The sequence below is a fragment of the Acanthaster planci genome, linkage group LG12, assembly GCF_054643075.1.
Source record: "Acanthaster planci isolate LZ-2023a linkage group LG12, COTS_SCS, whole genome shotgun sequence".
Taxonomy (NCBI): Eukaryota; Metazoa; Echinodermata; class Asteroidea; order Valvatida; family Acanthasteridae; genus Acanthaster; species Acanthaster planci.
Genome location: NC_141788.1, coordinates 9,647,686 through 9,663,088, shown reverse-complemented (window position 1 = coordinate 9,663,088; position 15,403 = coordinate 9,647,686). Strand labels below are relative to the sequence as shown.

The 15,403-nt window shown below is 43.5% G+C and overlaps 2 protein-coding genes across 3 annotated transcripts in view; one reads left to right on the top strand and one right to left on the bottom strand.

Annotated features, from left to right (window-relative positions):
• LOC110985210 (zinc-regulated GTPase metalloprotein activator 1-like) overlaps positions 1 to 1,119 on the bottom strand; it is a 64,126-nt gene extending 63,007 nt beyond the window's left edge. For both annotated transcript variants that reach the window (XM_087144104.1, XM_022246055.2), the window contains exon 1: positions 1,027 to 1,119. The gene's annotated coding sequence lies outside the window, so the exon portion shown is untranslated. The remainder of the gene's footprint in view (positions 1 to 1,026) is intronic.
• A 2,633-nt stretch (positions 1,120 to 3,752) lies between these two features.
• The window catches only part of LOC147797135 (importin-13-like), a 19,982-nt gene continuing 8,331 nt past the window's right edge, over positions 3,753 to 15,403 (top strand). The window contains exons 1-8 of the mRNA XM_087144314.1: positions 3,753 to 3,911; positions 7,921 to 8,127; positions 8,900 to 9,025; positions 11,394 to 11,452; positions 12,614 to 12,722; positions 14,103 to 14,201; positions 14,646 to 14,699; positions 15,333 to 15,397. Coding sequence (XP_087000440.1) covers positions 8,062 to 8,127; positions 8,900 to 9,025; positions 11,394 to 11,452; positions 12,614 to 12,722; positions 14,103 to 14,201; positions 14,646 to 14,699; positions 15,333 to 15,397 — 578 coding nt within the window. The 5' untranslated portion in view covers positions 3,753 to 3,911; positions 7,921 to 8,061. The remainder of the gene's footprint in view (positions 3,912 to 7,920; positions 8,128 to 8,899; positions 9,026 to 11,393; positions 11,453 to 12,613; positions 12,723 to 14,102; positions 14,202 to 14,645; positions 14,700 to 15,332; positions 15,398 to 15,403) is intronic.

Below are 15,403 nucleotides of genomic sequence, written 5' to 3'. Positions count from 1 at the left end.
TGGGAAACCCACTTCTACGGCTCATAACCAGCAGACTCTTCAAAAAAATCTTTCTAACATCTGGACATAATGTGGCAGAAAGAGTTCACAAACCCTATGAGACTGGTTTGAAAAATTCTACCATCCTTGACCTTGGCCATATACCAGAGTGGCCAGGTCCCTTATTTTGCCACCTATTATCACGTCTGATTGGCATTCACAATAAGGGGCAAAATAAGAGACCTGGCTACTGTACCGTCACAAACTTTGGGCGAAGTGTTTTTTAACTAAAGCGCGCTTCCACATTTTCCCTGTTCAATTTGATTTTTTAGGACATGTCTAGTCCACTGCAGGGGAAAATGAGTGATGACCGCATACACAGCTCCTTCCACAAAGTGTTTTAGGCCCTAAAATTTTAACAAGCAATCTGTGAAGTTATATTTACCCTGCTCACCAATAACAACAACATGCTAACTGGTTTATGTATTACACGGACTGAGCGATAAGATACTACATGTGCCAATGGGCTCTTCAAAAACTTTGGCAGCAGTTTAAATGTCTTGACATGGAACAGCCATCGAGACGATGAGGGGGGGTCAAGTGACGTAATGTTCACTGACCTTATTTCAAAGATGGCGACTCGACTGTGAGAGCGAGCCCGTTAGATTGAATGGGTAAAGGCAAAAAGACTGGAAAATATCTGAATATCGTGAGTGAAATCATTCAATAAATGGTTTTTAGAAAGCGGAAAGGTCAAGAATCATGTTCGTGCGCAAAAGAAATTGCGCCCACGATGATAAGTGGGTGCGCCGAAAATGTTCAGTACGCCGACAAGAAATTGCGTATCTGTGTGGTTAAGGATGGATCGGGAAGTGAGAGTCCGTGCCACACACGTGGGGCTAACGGCATGAATGATGTTTTGGTCAAAAAACTGTTTCTCCCTTTGGAAAATGAAAAGCACTTTTGATCATGTTCGTGATAACAACTTGAATGCTTACAATATAATACAAACAGGCAACCTGAATACAGCGGCGGTGAGATACTTACCGTCGTTACAACACAGAGATCCAGATCTTCACTGCGAGTGCCAATGCAAGCGTACGTGTGGAGGATCAGGATAGATCAGGACGCGAGGAAAACATTAGGGCGCCCTCTTTAGTTGAAATTATTCCATCCACACCGTACCGGCACAGGCTGATCGAGGGCGCCACCGGATCGGACGTGAGGTACTTAGAAGGAGGGGGGCTGAAATTAAATTTAGAATAAAGCTGGGACTCGGTACTGTCATGACTGTGGACGTATTCCCAGTTGATACATACACAAGATAGTCATGTTAACTGTCTACCGCAGCTATGCCACAGTTGGAGGTAACAACTAGTACAAAGGCATATCTAAGTGCGCTGGAACAAGGGCGGATCCCGATTCCTGAGCCCTATCTCGAGGGAGGAGTTCTGAGGGAGCCATAGTGTTTAAACATTTCCGATGGGGCATTTCCTGCCTCTTTGAGACGTTTCTGGACTTGTTAACCGCTTTGGTCGAGAAGGTGAGGAAAGGAAAGTTTGAGTCCTGTCCTTGACCTCTTTGTTTTTAAGACACAAAGAAGAAATTGACAATCGACGGGCGCAGTATGAATACGGGCCGGAGCTGTAGAAAAAAAAATTCTGGGGGAGGGATCAGCCTTCGTCAGATTCTATATCCAGTTGTTGCCTATAGGAATATGCCAACCACGGTTGAGATGACTCGGTCGTGCCGTAACGAAAGAACAATCTCAAGCCGAGCCGGGTTGCATGTGCCTCGCCAACATCAGACTCGGCCAATAAGGCAGTCCAGCAATGATAGAGCGCGTCGCTTTCATCGCTTGCTTCTATTTTCTACGATGGTGAAGAACTCTAACGGGTGGATTGATGTTTAACTTTCATTTCTCCACTAAGCGTAATGAAAAGCCCACAGAAGCTACCTCATAAAGGGTAGACAAGGTTACATGAAAATGTCCCCTAAATATCCCCTCCCCGAACACACGTTTGGTCCGATCCCCGCAAATTAGACCCGTCCTAAGGATTCTATAGAGATCCATCGTGTATTCCCAAAAGAGCGGCGGGGACAGGCAGTTTTTCCTATATCGCCACAGTAAATTTCTTTCAGGAGTCCAGCCTTTAGAAGTGTTTAGAGTAACTCTTTGTGGTCATTTTTACACTAATTTTGTGAAAATCGAACAAACCGTTCTTACACTGCGCACATTTTTTCCCGACACAGGTCAGCCAAAAATGTATACATTTTACTTCCACTGTACGCGCGGCCACGTTAATTGAGGCTGGCACGCTGTAGCCTTCTAACAAATGACCGAAACAAAAAAATACACAAATGTAATGATAAGGGGTGTCGTTACACGCGTGCTAAGTTTTTAAAAAAATCGAAACCTAGCACAGCTGAATTCGGGGGAGGGGGGGCGGCGTCCACCCCGGCTGTGAGATGGGCCCAAAAGCCCCGGTTTTAGGGTTAAGGGGTAGATCTTATTTATGGGGAAAAGATGGTTGAAACTTTCTATAACTGGACTTTAATCGAGAAGCAGACCGTCTTACATGCTTGTGTGCCAACAAAGACAAAGAGAGCGGGACATGTTTTCAGTGGAAGATTTGAGGCCTTTTCAAAAGGACAGAAATATGAGAAATTCGAGAAACATGCAATAGAATATTCACGACGATCATGAATCATCATCGGCGCGGTACTGTAAGCAGCAGATAAGGGCCCCAAAATATTTGCCAGGGACCAAACGGTCTTAAACTGTCCAACAACTACCTGGCATGAATTCTGGGGATATGGGCGGTATACATCCCTCCCTCCCACTTTTTGAGGGGGTGGGCTTTTGAATCATCCCCCACTTTTTGTGGTGAGCAAATAAATCAAAGCGGATGTTGAAAAAGGGGGAAAATTTTAATAATCCATAAATATGCCCTTCTGATCTGAATACATATTACTGATGTACCGTTACATAAATATCATGAACATCGACCTCTATATAGAGTCATATGATGTCACCCTCTCCACTACTTTCAAATTTCCATAGCCGGGCAAGTCACCCTCCTCTTTTCTCAATTCCCCAATTTCCGGCACAGATTTAAAAAAAGATAGATCAGTCTTTACTGCGTGAAACATAGGGCAGATAGGTAGATATCAGGGTCAAGACCCCAAAAGGCGCAAAAAAGAGTTTTTCAAAATTTTGTCATTTTTTTAAGAGAAAAAGGGCGATTTCGGGTTCGTTCATTTCAATTCATTTCTTTTTCCCTTTTAAAACGTTCAAAAGTTCCCAGAAGGTGTCCTCACTCCTTGGAAAGTCCATATAAAAAGGTTACATAAATTTTGCCCTTCCCCATTTTTGTCCCCTCCACAAAGGTCCCAAAAGGCCTAATTTTTTGTTTGGACCCAATGTAGGTCCCAAAAGGCCTAATTTTTCGTTTGGACCCAATGTGACTTCATTTTAAATAATTATTTTCATGAACTTTAAACATTTTTCTAAATTTTCCTTCTCCTGGATTTCCTGTTATCTTTTCATTTCCTAAAACTATCCCTTTCGATCCTAAACATCTCCAGTTTTCTTAAGCACTGCCATGCCCAACACCGTCCGGGACACTTGATAATAACATTCTGGCTGAAGCTGGGATATCGCACTTGAATATAGGAGGCAGATCTAGCCGCTTCCTCCGGGCCAGGGTAAGGGGCTATGGCTTATCAAGAAAGGGTGAACTCTTGAGAGCGCCCTTTACAGAGACCGGTGAAATCTTTTTGTTGCCCGCAGTCAAGTTGACGTCGATCACTTGAATTGAGTTTAGGAGGGAGCTTCACTTTGAAAGAAAACAGAAGTGGTTTGTAGTATCATCGTTCCGTCGCTTACCTCAGAAAGTGAAGGATATTTCTGTTCGATCATTGCTAAACACGTAAGTTTGTAAAATATGACGTACGGTGTTACTTTTAGTTCTAACTTCAAATGAAAACCTGGCTGTCTTAAAATAATAGGCCCATAATGTAACAATCCTAATGTGCATGCCCGTATTACCGGGTACTGTGGGTAGAATTCAATTAAAGTGTACATGTGTAGCTAGGCCCACATGAAGTAAGAACTGGACTAGTACTAATGGGGTCATGGAGGTACACGTTCACCACGTCAGCCTCCTTTCTTTCAAACCATGTTGCTGTATCGACGTGCCATAGGCCTAGTTCAGTAGTTGGTAAATTGGCAGGAAACCAGGAAAGAGTCCCAATTACAAGAACACCACCCTGCAGTGCGTGGAGTCATACAGTGTATCACGTATGCAGCCATCAGAAAGCGATGACATGTTTTTTAAGTAAAAAGTCAACTTAGCAGGGAAAAAACTGAAGCATGTGCACCGGGTGTCAAGTGATGTGGATTAGGGGAGATATATGCAACCATAAAATGAAGCCAAGCCACGGTGGTTGTGTTTGTATTGCACATGCCCAATGTGTATTAGACTCACATTGCAGCCGTTCATCCGTATATCAACAGTAAAAACACCATCAACCTGTGTGAATTGCGGTAGTCAAGCGGTTACAGCATAATGGTTTGTGATGCATGGGGTGTGGGTTCGAATCTCAGGTCGAAATTGTGGGCAGGGAGGTTTTGTTTTTAAAGGAAAATAAAGCCCGAATGTTATAGGAGCCTAATTTCACACGTGAAGTTTTTATGGTTGGTTGAGCATCTAGATGTCATGCATTGTGCATGGTTGTGAACTGTGGTTTGGCTTCATACATGTGCTTGCATATATATAGCTCGGTCAGGGTGTATGGAACTCTTTCCAAATATACATGGCCTACATAGGCCTACATACATACATGTAGCTTTGTTGTTCACGAGATGATGCCAGTATGTACGCACAACATTAAATTCCACTTAAGAACCGAGCAAGCACGTGTGCTTGTAGTTAGCACATTGGACCACTGTTGCAATGTTCAGCGCAGCGTTTGAAATCTACAAATTTAAAGTTTGCAGATGTACTTTTTATTTTAGGTTTGTATGAATTCAATGTAAACATTGGGTCTCTTGGTCCATTTTTGAACGTGATTTGTGATGCAGGATGATTTAAGGCGTGGGTTTTATCGGGCACAGGTACATTTATACATCTGCCATGATATGTCAGAAGAACTCGGACGTTTAACTCGGACTTCACCGGTGCTTCCCTCTAAAAAATCCTTAGAGCCAATAAATGAAAACCAAAAAAACAAAATCTGTTATAAGAGTAGGATCCCAGACAAAACAAATAACAATCAGGGAAAATAAGGATTTCGAAATGACCCCAAAACATCTTGTTTGTTACTGGAATTCTACGTGTAGCCTTTACGCACGGAAAGAGTTTCCCAGCTTGACTGGTGCCAGACAGCTGGAGACTTCAAAGGGAAAGGAAACCAGTCTATATCCCAGCATCCCTGCCCGGTCGAATGTTAAACATTATGACTCCCTATCTGCCCCGAGCTGAAGTGCACCCCCAATTGGCGAAAGAAAGACAGGTTATAAGCGGGTTCTTGCACGCGTTTTGCTTGTATACAAAGACCATACATGCCAGAATAAATTAGTTAGGCAGACAGTGTGGACATTCCTTTGTTCTCCTGTGTTTTTTCTCCAACTAAGATAACTCCTCAGAGCTACATTTTTGATGATGATTTCATGGACTGTTCCTCTTCATTTTGCCACAGATAACCTTGACCCCAAAATGCCTCTGAAACTGTTTTTCAGAGAGGGGAAAACATTGGGTGGACGTGTGCGAGTCCACACAATGCCATCCCACCCTAAATTCATGAATAATTCATGAGTTTAATGTTAGCCTACATTCAACTGCAAGGAGCTGGAAATTGGGTTGTTTTTTTTTGCAGTAGAAATATGATGACAAATCAGTCCTCATATTGTTTTTACTACCCACCAGCGCGCCAGTGAACATACCCGTAGGGTGGGACCAAGACATTTCACCACGACAAGTCTTTGTTTGGTTCCAACTTTTGTGCTTAAAGTTACACATACATGTGTGTACACCCATGCAGGCGTGGTGGACTTCTTAACAAAAGAAGCCCACGTAACTGCTTTGCAAGCAGTTGAGTTTTTTCCTCTTTTATTTCATTGATTTAATACACATGTATTTGATATTGAAAGTAGTATTCAGATATATTTTATAATTGATTTAATATCTTAATATTTGAATATTAGGCACAGCTTTAATTTACATGTACATGTAATAGCTTACTGTGTGAGCTTTCATGATTTTCTCATGCAGCACAAGGTGGAGAGAAACCCAATTACCCTTAACTGCTTGTTCCTCTGTCCCAATGCCCGTGTGGGTAGCCCTAGCCCCGGGCTGTGGCTGCAAAATAATGCATGTGTTATATGGGAAATGTACCAAGCTGCAAGCCAACAGCCTCCATAGCTGCCTGTGCTATTTTTTCAGCCACAGCCAAGCGATTTCGCACTCGGCTGGGGCTTCTCGGGGCAGCACGGCTCCCTCTCAGATGCAAGGATATGACGGGGCTCGTCGGATAGGAAGTGACAGCTTTTCTTCACCTGGCTCAGTTCCCTCTCCCCGTAGTCACTTTGACTGTCAACAGGGGCCGTCCTGAGGGTTACAGACTTGCACCCCCCCCCCAAGGCACTCGGCCGTGGGGATGACTTGCCTTTTTGGCAGTAATTTATTCTGGCGTGCCATGCCAGTTTCCTCCCTCAGAAGGGAGTTACCTGTGTCGTCAAACTTTTACCTGTGTCTCGTCTAGTGTTGTTTTCAATTGTTTAACGTCTGCAGACAAGTTTCTGCAAGTCTGCCATGCAGTCTTGTTTTTCCTCAATTAAAAAAAAAAGGTGTTTTTTTTGTTCAACATTTTAAAGGTTTGTGTGCTGTCCATTTGTCAAGCAAATCATGAGGCAGGGCGCCGCTCCAAACCTACGTGTAATCAGTTGGAAATTGAAAATTACAGTCAGCTATAAGGATTCAGAGATTAAATCACACGGAAATAATGAGAAGCCAAACGAGTACACTTATTCCGTCTTTCTTAGCATGGATTTGTGTCCAGAAATAAAAAACGACTCTGTGACCAAGCTGAGCAAAACTTCCAAAGATAAACTGGTTTGCCAACAAACTCATTCAAAAATCTGGATCTTGAAGTCCTGGCTTTTCTCCACTCTCATTTGCTGTTCTTGATTACTTATTCTCTTTTTTTTTCCCCCTCTGTCTCTTTTTTTTCTCCTCTTGTCTATTTTTTTTCCCGACTCCATGATGTATTTGAGTAGAAAACATTGGGGATGCTCTGTTTGTGTTCCTGGCACCGTTCAGCATGTTGGGCAGACATCTCAGACATGTGTCAGAACAGCTCCAAGCCCCCCTGCCCCCACTCCCCAACGGTACCATTAGCCTATTTGTACCGTTAATCTCTGAACCCTTGGCCCCGAGAAGTCCTCCGAGGTCCTCGGCTTCCAGAACTGTTCTTCAAGACATTGGATACACCTTTTCCTAAACGTCAACGGCTGAGTCTGCAGCAGTTAGCTTTCCTCCCCGAGGCGCGCTGCTCCTTCTTTTAGGGCCAGACAGCTCCTCTCGTCAGTCATTTTGTAGGCTTCGCAGCTTGCCTGAGCATGTATCCAGCTGTTGTGTGCGTTTGACGGTCAGGTTTGTAGGGGAACCAAAAGTGTGTTATCTTAATACAGTCTCACACATTCCCCGAAACTGACCGCACTTCAAGCAAATGGCCTTTGTCTGTCTGTACAAGCATTGCCGATCAACTCACTAACTTGTTGAGGAGACAGAAAAGTATGAACTCGGAATCACATTGGAGACTGCAGCATCTGGTACTTTCCCCTCCAAAAGGATTTTCCCAACAAGCAAAGACAATTTGTGTAGCTGGACGTTTTATTGATTCGTCTCCTTGAAACATTTTTGTTTTCATGAAGTGCAGAGGAAGCTTGTGTGGCGAAGAAGGAACTTTCCCAGCAGACGTCTGTGAACTCTAAGCAGCGGCAAAGGGACAAGCCCTTTTGACTGTCAGTGACGGAAGGCCAGCATCATTGTTCCCCGGGGGCACCCACGTTGATAGGTTATGGCGTCATCGTCACAATCTAGGAGTGATTCCTCACTTGACGTCAATGTGGAAAATATCGAAAAGGTATGCACAAGTTACGTACGTTTCGGAATGGATAGGGAATAGTGCTGTGTTTGCAATTAGACTAAGCGTTCCCATTCTGCTTAATAGCAATTTAATTTAAACATCTTATAAGCTACGGGTAGTGAGCATGGTGGCGTAGTTGGACCTCCGAAATACAAGTTCCAAGTTTACCGCCAAATATTCAACTTGTGCATTGGGATGTGTGAACAAAGCTAGGAAATGTGGCTGTTGTGGATGATGTAAGATTACAAAATAAATGTACATGTAAGACTTCAGGCTCTTTTGTTGTTGAAATTCAGTTTATACCGAGAGAGAGTTGTTGGCTGAACACTTTTTGAGTACTTTTGTCGAAAGAATTTCAGTTTCATAACACTGGTAGTCCGTAATCGTAAATTTATTTTGTAATCTCAACTTGTATGCATTTTATGTTCACGAATCTTTATTTACAAGTACCGGTACATGTGGAAAGCATATGGTTATGGGTAAAAAGAGCATGTTTGTACATGTACATGTAAGATTGATCCTTTTTTCAAGCTAGCTAGCCAGCTTGAAAATGAATGAATGAATTATGAATAAACATGCAGAACGGTGTACCGAAAATTGGAGTCTGGTGTTCACCATGTACATGTACATGGAGGTAGTAAGTTTGCATTTGTTATAATGTTTTGAATTTAAAAGAATTTGGTTTATTGTGATTTCTGGGGGATTGGGTCGGGTGACCAGAAACAAACCTTTTGGGGGGCCCTGATCTCTGACCTTTGACATGTTGCAGGCCATCCACCAGCTGTACTATGACCCCCACCCAGGGGTCAAGGACACTGCCCAGCGTTGGCTGCTGGTGGCCCAGCGGTCCCAGCACGCTTGGCAGTTCTCCTGGACGCTACTGAGCCCCGACAAGGTAAGCCATTTGGGAACAAACATGGGGCCAATCGTGCCAAAAACCAGGCTGGAGTTATTAAGAAATCTCCCAAACGTTGTGACCGACTGTACAGTCGCTGTTTTAAGTGTTGTCCACGTGTAACCTGCCTGTTAAGCTTAGATTTTTCTTCCCTTTTTCGTTTTGGACAAAAGATGATCCTTTCAGCTAATTTTCACAGGCTTCCAAGTTTTCTGTTGTTTAATTCTCTAGCTTTACTATTCAGTGTGCCCCCCCCAATAAAGGTGCATGCAGATGGCAACCCTTTAAACCCGTAATGTCAACGAGTGGTGTTTATACTGTAGCCTACCTGGTTTTAACCACTTCCTGCCGGGGAGCCCGGTTTCGGGCACCATGTGTTTATACGCGTGGCCGGGGTCTCGGAAATTGGACAAAGGGAACTGGGCCTTGTAACAAAGACCGTATTTGTAACAAAAGACCAGGCTGCCGGGCATTACCGACATTTTTTCACTCTCAATAGTGGAGATAATCCAGCCTTGCTTTGAAACAGTAGTCCACGGTTTGGGGCATTTAGTGCGAGCGGATTACCTCCGGGGACAAAAGCACTCCCCCACCGCAGCGATGAGCCACACAGCACCGCTGCACGCTAATCTGGCCCCTATTGAAAAGAGGTCAGCAGTGCACTGTGCCAGGTTCATTTTTACATAACACCACACAATCTGGGCTCTTTTTACAAAGCTGCAGGCCTGGCTGAAATACTCGGGCATCAATAGATTTTGTCTGCCAGACTAGAGTGGCCACCAGACAGTAATTCATGGGGGTTTAAAGGTCCATTAATTGAAATAATGAATTTTTGAAGAATTTTGAAAACTGAAAATCTTGAAAAAGTCCCAATTATGTGCACGGCATTTTTCAAACCACCTGGCAGCAAGTGGTTAAAGAGAGCATTTGTAGGTTGGCATGCTTTTTTTTATGTTATCTTACTTGCTGTTGCTGATCTAGAGGTGCATGTGCGTTGCAGTAAACAGACTGCCTACTGACACTGAATGTGTAAACTGGACAATACAGTATTTTATGACCATTTCCACAAATAGACAAAACTTACAGCACATGTACTTTACAGTGTAAAAATAATCTTTCCAAAAACTCACATTTGAAGTTGGTCACTGTTTAAATCAGAATTTGTAGAGATTAACTTGAAGATTTGATTAATAAAGCACAAATCCCTTTATAAAAGTTCAGTCACAAGTCCCTTCACAAGTCCAGTCACAAGTCCAGTCATAAGTCCCTTCGCGAGTCCAGTCACAAGTCCAGTCACAAGTCCCTTCGCGAGTCCAGTCGCAAGGCCCTTCACAAGTCCAGTCGCAAGTCCCTTCACAAGGCAAGTCGCACGTCCCTTCACAAATCCCGTCAAAAGTCCTTTCACAAGTCCAGTCACAAGTCCCTTCACAAGTCCAGTCACGAGTCCCTTCACAAGTTCAGTCACAAGTCCCTTCACAAGTCCAGTCACAAGTCCCTTCACAAGTCCAGTCACGAGTCCCTTCACAAGTCCAGTCACAAGTCCCTTCACAAGTCCAGTCACAAGTCCCTTCACAAGTCCAGTCACGAGTCCCTTCACAAGTCCAGTCACAAGTCCCTTCACAAGTCCAGTCACAAGTCCCTTCACAAGTCCAGTCACGAGTCCCTTCACAAGTCCAGTCACAAGTCCTTTCACAAGGCCAGTCATAAGTAACACGGTGAACAATGACAAAGGAATGCTTTTGTCACAGCTCATTTGAATGAATCGGCCCAAGACAGAATGACTTGTAAAGAACTCAAATGCAACACTGTCACGAAGTACACTGCACAAATGCATCTTGGTGTGCCATAGAAGAAGAAACTTTCCTCTGTGACAACTCCAAAACTAGGGAAATATCCACAGTGTGTGTGCTTTTGCCATTGGACATACCAGGTGCCAAGTTGTTACATTGGTATGCAGCCCCTTCCCCCCCAAGTGATTTGTCGCTTTGTAAAAGCGATCAAACAAGTTTTCACCTTCATTGCGTAAATCCTGTGGAGCACACATTTTGTCCTTTGGTGAAAACAAAAAAGAATCAAGATTTCAGTAGATTTGGCCGGAATGATTTCACCAAGTCGGCAACGTCACATACAGGTTGCTTGGTTGATTTGGCCACAAAAACTCTAGCCATTTGAAAGAGTGACGATTTTCGGCCAGTCTGTCTCTTCTCGTAAATCTTGACGATATGCTTGCTTTATTTTTGACTCACTGTTCATGTACATGTATAGGCGTAGTAAAGCTGTAGGCACAGTGGATGCCTACTGTAGCATTTGCGAACGCAGTTTGGCCGTTGTTAAAATTTAAATTACATGTACTTGCTATTTCTTTCAGGCCACAGAAGTGCAATATTTTGGAGCAAGTGCTCTTCACACAAAGATCTCTCGATACTGGTATGATTGTTACTGTTATTTTGAGTAACCAATTCAGTGTACTCATGGTTAGTCTTTGTGGCTGTCATTGCCTCAATTTTGTATTGCGGGAATGATTTTACTTGAACTGTTTAGACGGCCTTATTGTTAGTCTGGTTCCTTGCCCTAGCAACCCTATATCGCGTCAGGTAACCTCTGCCAGCACAAATAATGTATGGCATAATGCCGGGGATGCAGGCCTGCTGCAGTACACATATGCCTACTACATGTAGTTTGTAAGATGCTGGTGGTACCAAAAGTTGTGCCAAGGTGACAAGACTAGTAGTTATTCAAAAATACGAGAAAAGCGGAGAAAAGCACGTTAGGATTGTGTGGCACAAGGGAAGATCAGAGAAAAGAAACAAGGCAGACATTTTACCCACATGTATGTAAAAACTGAAACATTGATGGCAACATCTACAAATAAACAAAGGATTTGGGAAATTTGGGCCAGTTTCAGAAATTTCCGGAAACAGGAAGAATTCGGCCCATTTTGGTCATGTGACTGTAGCAGCCGCTGGAACTACACATTCTTTCAAAATAGTTGTCAACTTGGTTGTGCTTACGGTCGCTTGTAGAGAGATTTTTGTTGTTTTTGTCAGTACTTTAAGCAAATTCTTCCCCCACTTACTGTTTGCAATCTCCATAAAATACACAGTCTCTGTTGTCACCAAACAGTGTGCTTAGCAGCACTGTCAAGTTGGCCCATACAAAAACACCAACCAACCTAAGGAACCAATAACTCCAACCAGTGTGGAGTCCATGAGATTCATTCCTGTAGAACTTACCCATACATGGGCATGCACCGTGGCCACCTGTTGATGTGATATACCACTCACCATGAGTCCATCGGCCACACATGCCCTACAGGAAGGAAGCAATGCTTCATTTTCCCATCTTGCAGATTAAACCCACGTTCCTCAACCCCCCGTCCCCCGATCAATTCTGACGAGAACATGCCAACAGGCTGTTCTGTCGGGATCATTTTTATCGCAGCTCAACACAGTAACCTAAATGGCAAATTGAGAATTTCCCGTGGTGTTACCGAGTCCCAAAATGTCACAGGAAATCCCAATGTGATTGCGGCAATTTTTTTTTTTTTTTTGACACTCAACTCTCCGAGTCGTCTCTTTTGGCAAACAGGGCGGAGATGCACCCGGAGCAGTACGACATACTGCGGACTCAGTTGTTCAGGCAGATCTTCACATTTGGCACTGGAGCCAGGATCGTCTTGACCCGTTTGTGCGTTGCCGTAAGTACACACGCCCCTTCAGGTTATCTTTGTTTAGATCGGATGTTTCCTTGATGTCCCCAGTGCAAGGGACTTTAATAATTCATCAGGCCCGCAGTATTGTGTACGGAAAGGTACAGTGCATGATATCCACTGGCCCGGGTTCGATTCCCAGCTCGTTCCACATGTGGATTAGGTTTTCAGTCCCTACCTGATCCTGTGGGGTTTACCTAGATGTTTCTTCTCTGGGGTTTTCCTCCCACCTTTGAAACTCTAACTGTTTGTCATTGTCTCCTCTCTTTCCACTCCGAGTGGAACAACAGAGAGCTTGTTTTTTTGAGTACTCACCGCATAGGCACCTCATACGCATTTCATGCTGAGTACGCATAACAAATTTACTCCGGCATGTATGGTCTTTGCGTATGCATAGAATGCGTACAAGAACCCCCTTGTAACCACCCGTCCGTTTTTTCGACCACTTTAAATGTCTCCTTTTGTACAGCACATTTGAAGATATCTGTATGAAATTTGCACTTTATAAATGAATAAATTGTAATTATAGCAAGTTGTGAACGACGACCATGTTTCAAATGTTGGTACCCAGAATATATTATGTGTGCAGGCTACCAGGGAAAATCGATCTGTGGGAGACAAGTGGTCATTTGCTGGAATCTTTAGCTTTGAAATATTGTTGGCACATGCGCAAAACTCCTTCATGCTTTCTGCGAAGGAAATGTATGTGACTTTCCACCTTACATTACATGGACAAGAAATGATCACCGCAAAAGGAGATTTCTGTTGTTTGCGGTACATTTCTGATTTTAAGCAGCTGTTTCCCCTGGGGTTAAGCTTTTGCCATGGTTACTGCTACAAAAACCACCCTGATGGATTGGAGTGAGGCTCCGTCAGCCAAAAAATCAGATGCTGCATGTACATAATGCCATGAAGTAGTGCCCAAATTCGAGAATCCAGTCAGAAATATTGAAACAGAAATGGACTCCTGCCTGTGTTGTAGTGTAAGTGGAAGGCCCAGAGCTGACTTACAGCAAAGAATAGCCTGGCCCTCTGCTCAGCTGAAGTTGTAAATTTAAATGCAAAGTTATGGATGATTCTTTCTTTGGATGAAAAAAAAATGGGGCAATTGTTTCATAAAGATGCTGATCTTTCTCGTGACAGAACATGATGGTCAAAGGCATTTCGGGAAGTGTACCATGTTTGTGGAGGCACGTGCATTTTCGAATCTGTATATTTCTGTTGGCAGTTTCATGTACGCCAGAATATTGAGAGACTTCGAAAGCACGCGCATTTCCGCGCACCTCTGCGTAAATTGAACGCTGACTGTCAAAAATCGTGTCACTGAAAATTCTCTATACTACCGATCTTTTCTGTGATGTAATGCAGCTGTCCTCGTTTGCCCTGAACACAATGCCAGAGGTGTGGCCCGACGCCGTCAAAGGAATAATTGACACCTTCCAGCAGACCGATATACCGCAACTCGACGTAAGTGTGACATGCGGTCCACTGTCATGGTCATGTATGTTGTCGTCATGTGTATTGCATTCAGATTCCTGAGATCTTTGAAGTATAGATATCTTCCAGCAAACATATACCACGACTAGATGTCAGTGTGATATGGAGTTGGCCGTCATTGTCACGGTCATACATAATTGTCAACATACAATGCTCTCTGTGAAAATGAGTCACAAGTCACCAGAGCCTCTTTGGAGTTTCATTTTGTACTGGAAAGAGGACATTGAGCCCTTTGTTGTGATATGTCACTCAGTTTGGTATCCAAATGAAACCAAACTAGTGTCAGATGAAAACAGTTATGGATTCCTATTGCTTTTGCGCAAAATTTTTTAAAGACCCTCAACTCGAAAGTCCCTCTAGCGACCTGCGACTCATTTTGACAGAGTATTGTGTTCTGTTTTTGTCTTTCTGCAGGCAACTCACCGATGTACAGCCCTTCTTGAGCTCTTAACAGTCCTACCAGAGGAGGTAATGGCAGTCTGCAAAGTTAACTATCCAATCACAGCACTGTAAATTGATGTCATAGTGTAGTCACATGAAATTTGACCAGTCACAGGCAGGCAAAATGATGTCATTCATCGTCTTGAATATCGTTCCACCAACAGAGGTTCTACATGGCTGCCATTTTTCTGGTTAGAGGTTTTGTTCCGCAGGGATCCACATGAGTAGACCTTCGTATGATTCCTCTGTAACAAAAGCAGAACTCAAATGCAGCAGTGTGGAAGCGGGCTTGCATGCGAGCCAAATTATATTCAGTCTGCATGGTAACACACGACCCTTTAATTTTTTGATATCCCAACTTACTGCATCAAAGAATCCAAATATGGTAGTACGGTGAAGTCGCCATTTTGATTGAAATTCAGCCAAGGAAAACACGGGCAGCAGATATTATTTATCTGCCTGTGTACATCTCCTATCCACTCCAACAAGATAAACCCTTCAAAATGGATAGGTATTTCACTTAACTGACTCAGGTATTTTTATTTTTTTTTAATTTTCTGGTTTTTTTTCCTGTGGATGACCAAGCATGAACCCATAAATTCCTCCCCAGAGTTGTTGGTGATGGTTTGCATTTCTTTTTGTGGAATTTGTTTCCTTCAGTTCCACACAGCTCCCCTCCCTCAGTCCCGGAGAGGAACGGTCCGACATGAATTAGAGAACGGCCTGCAACA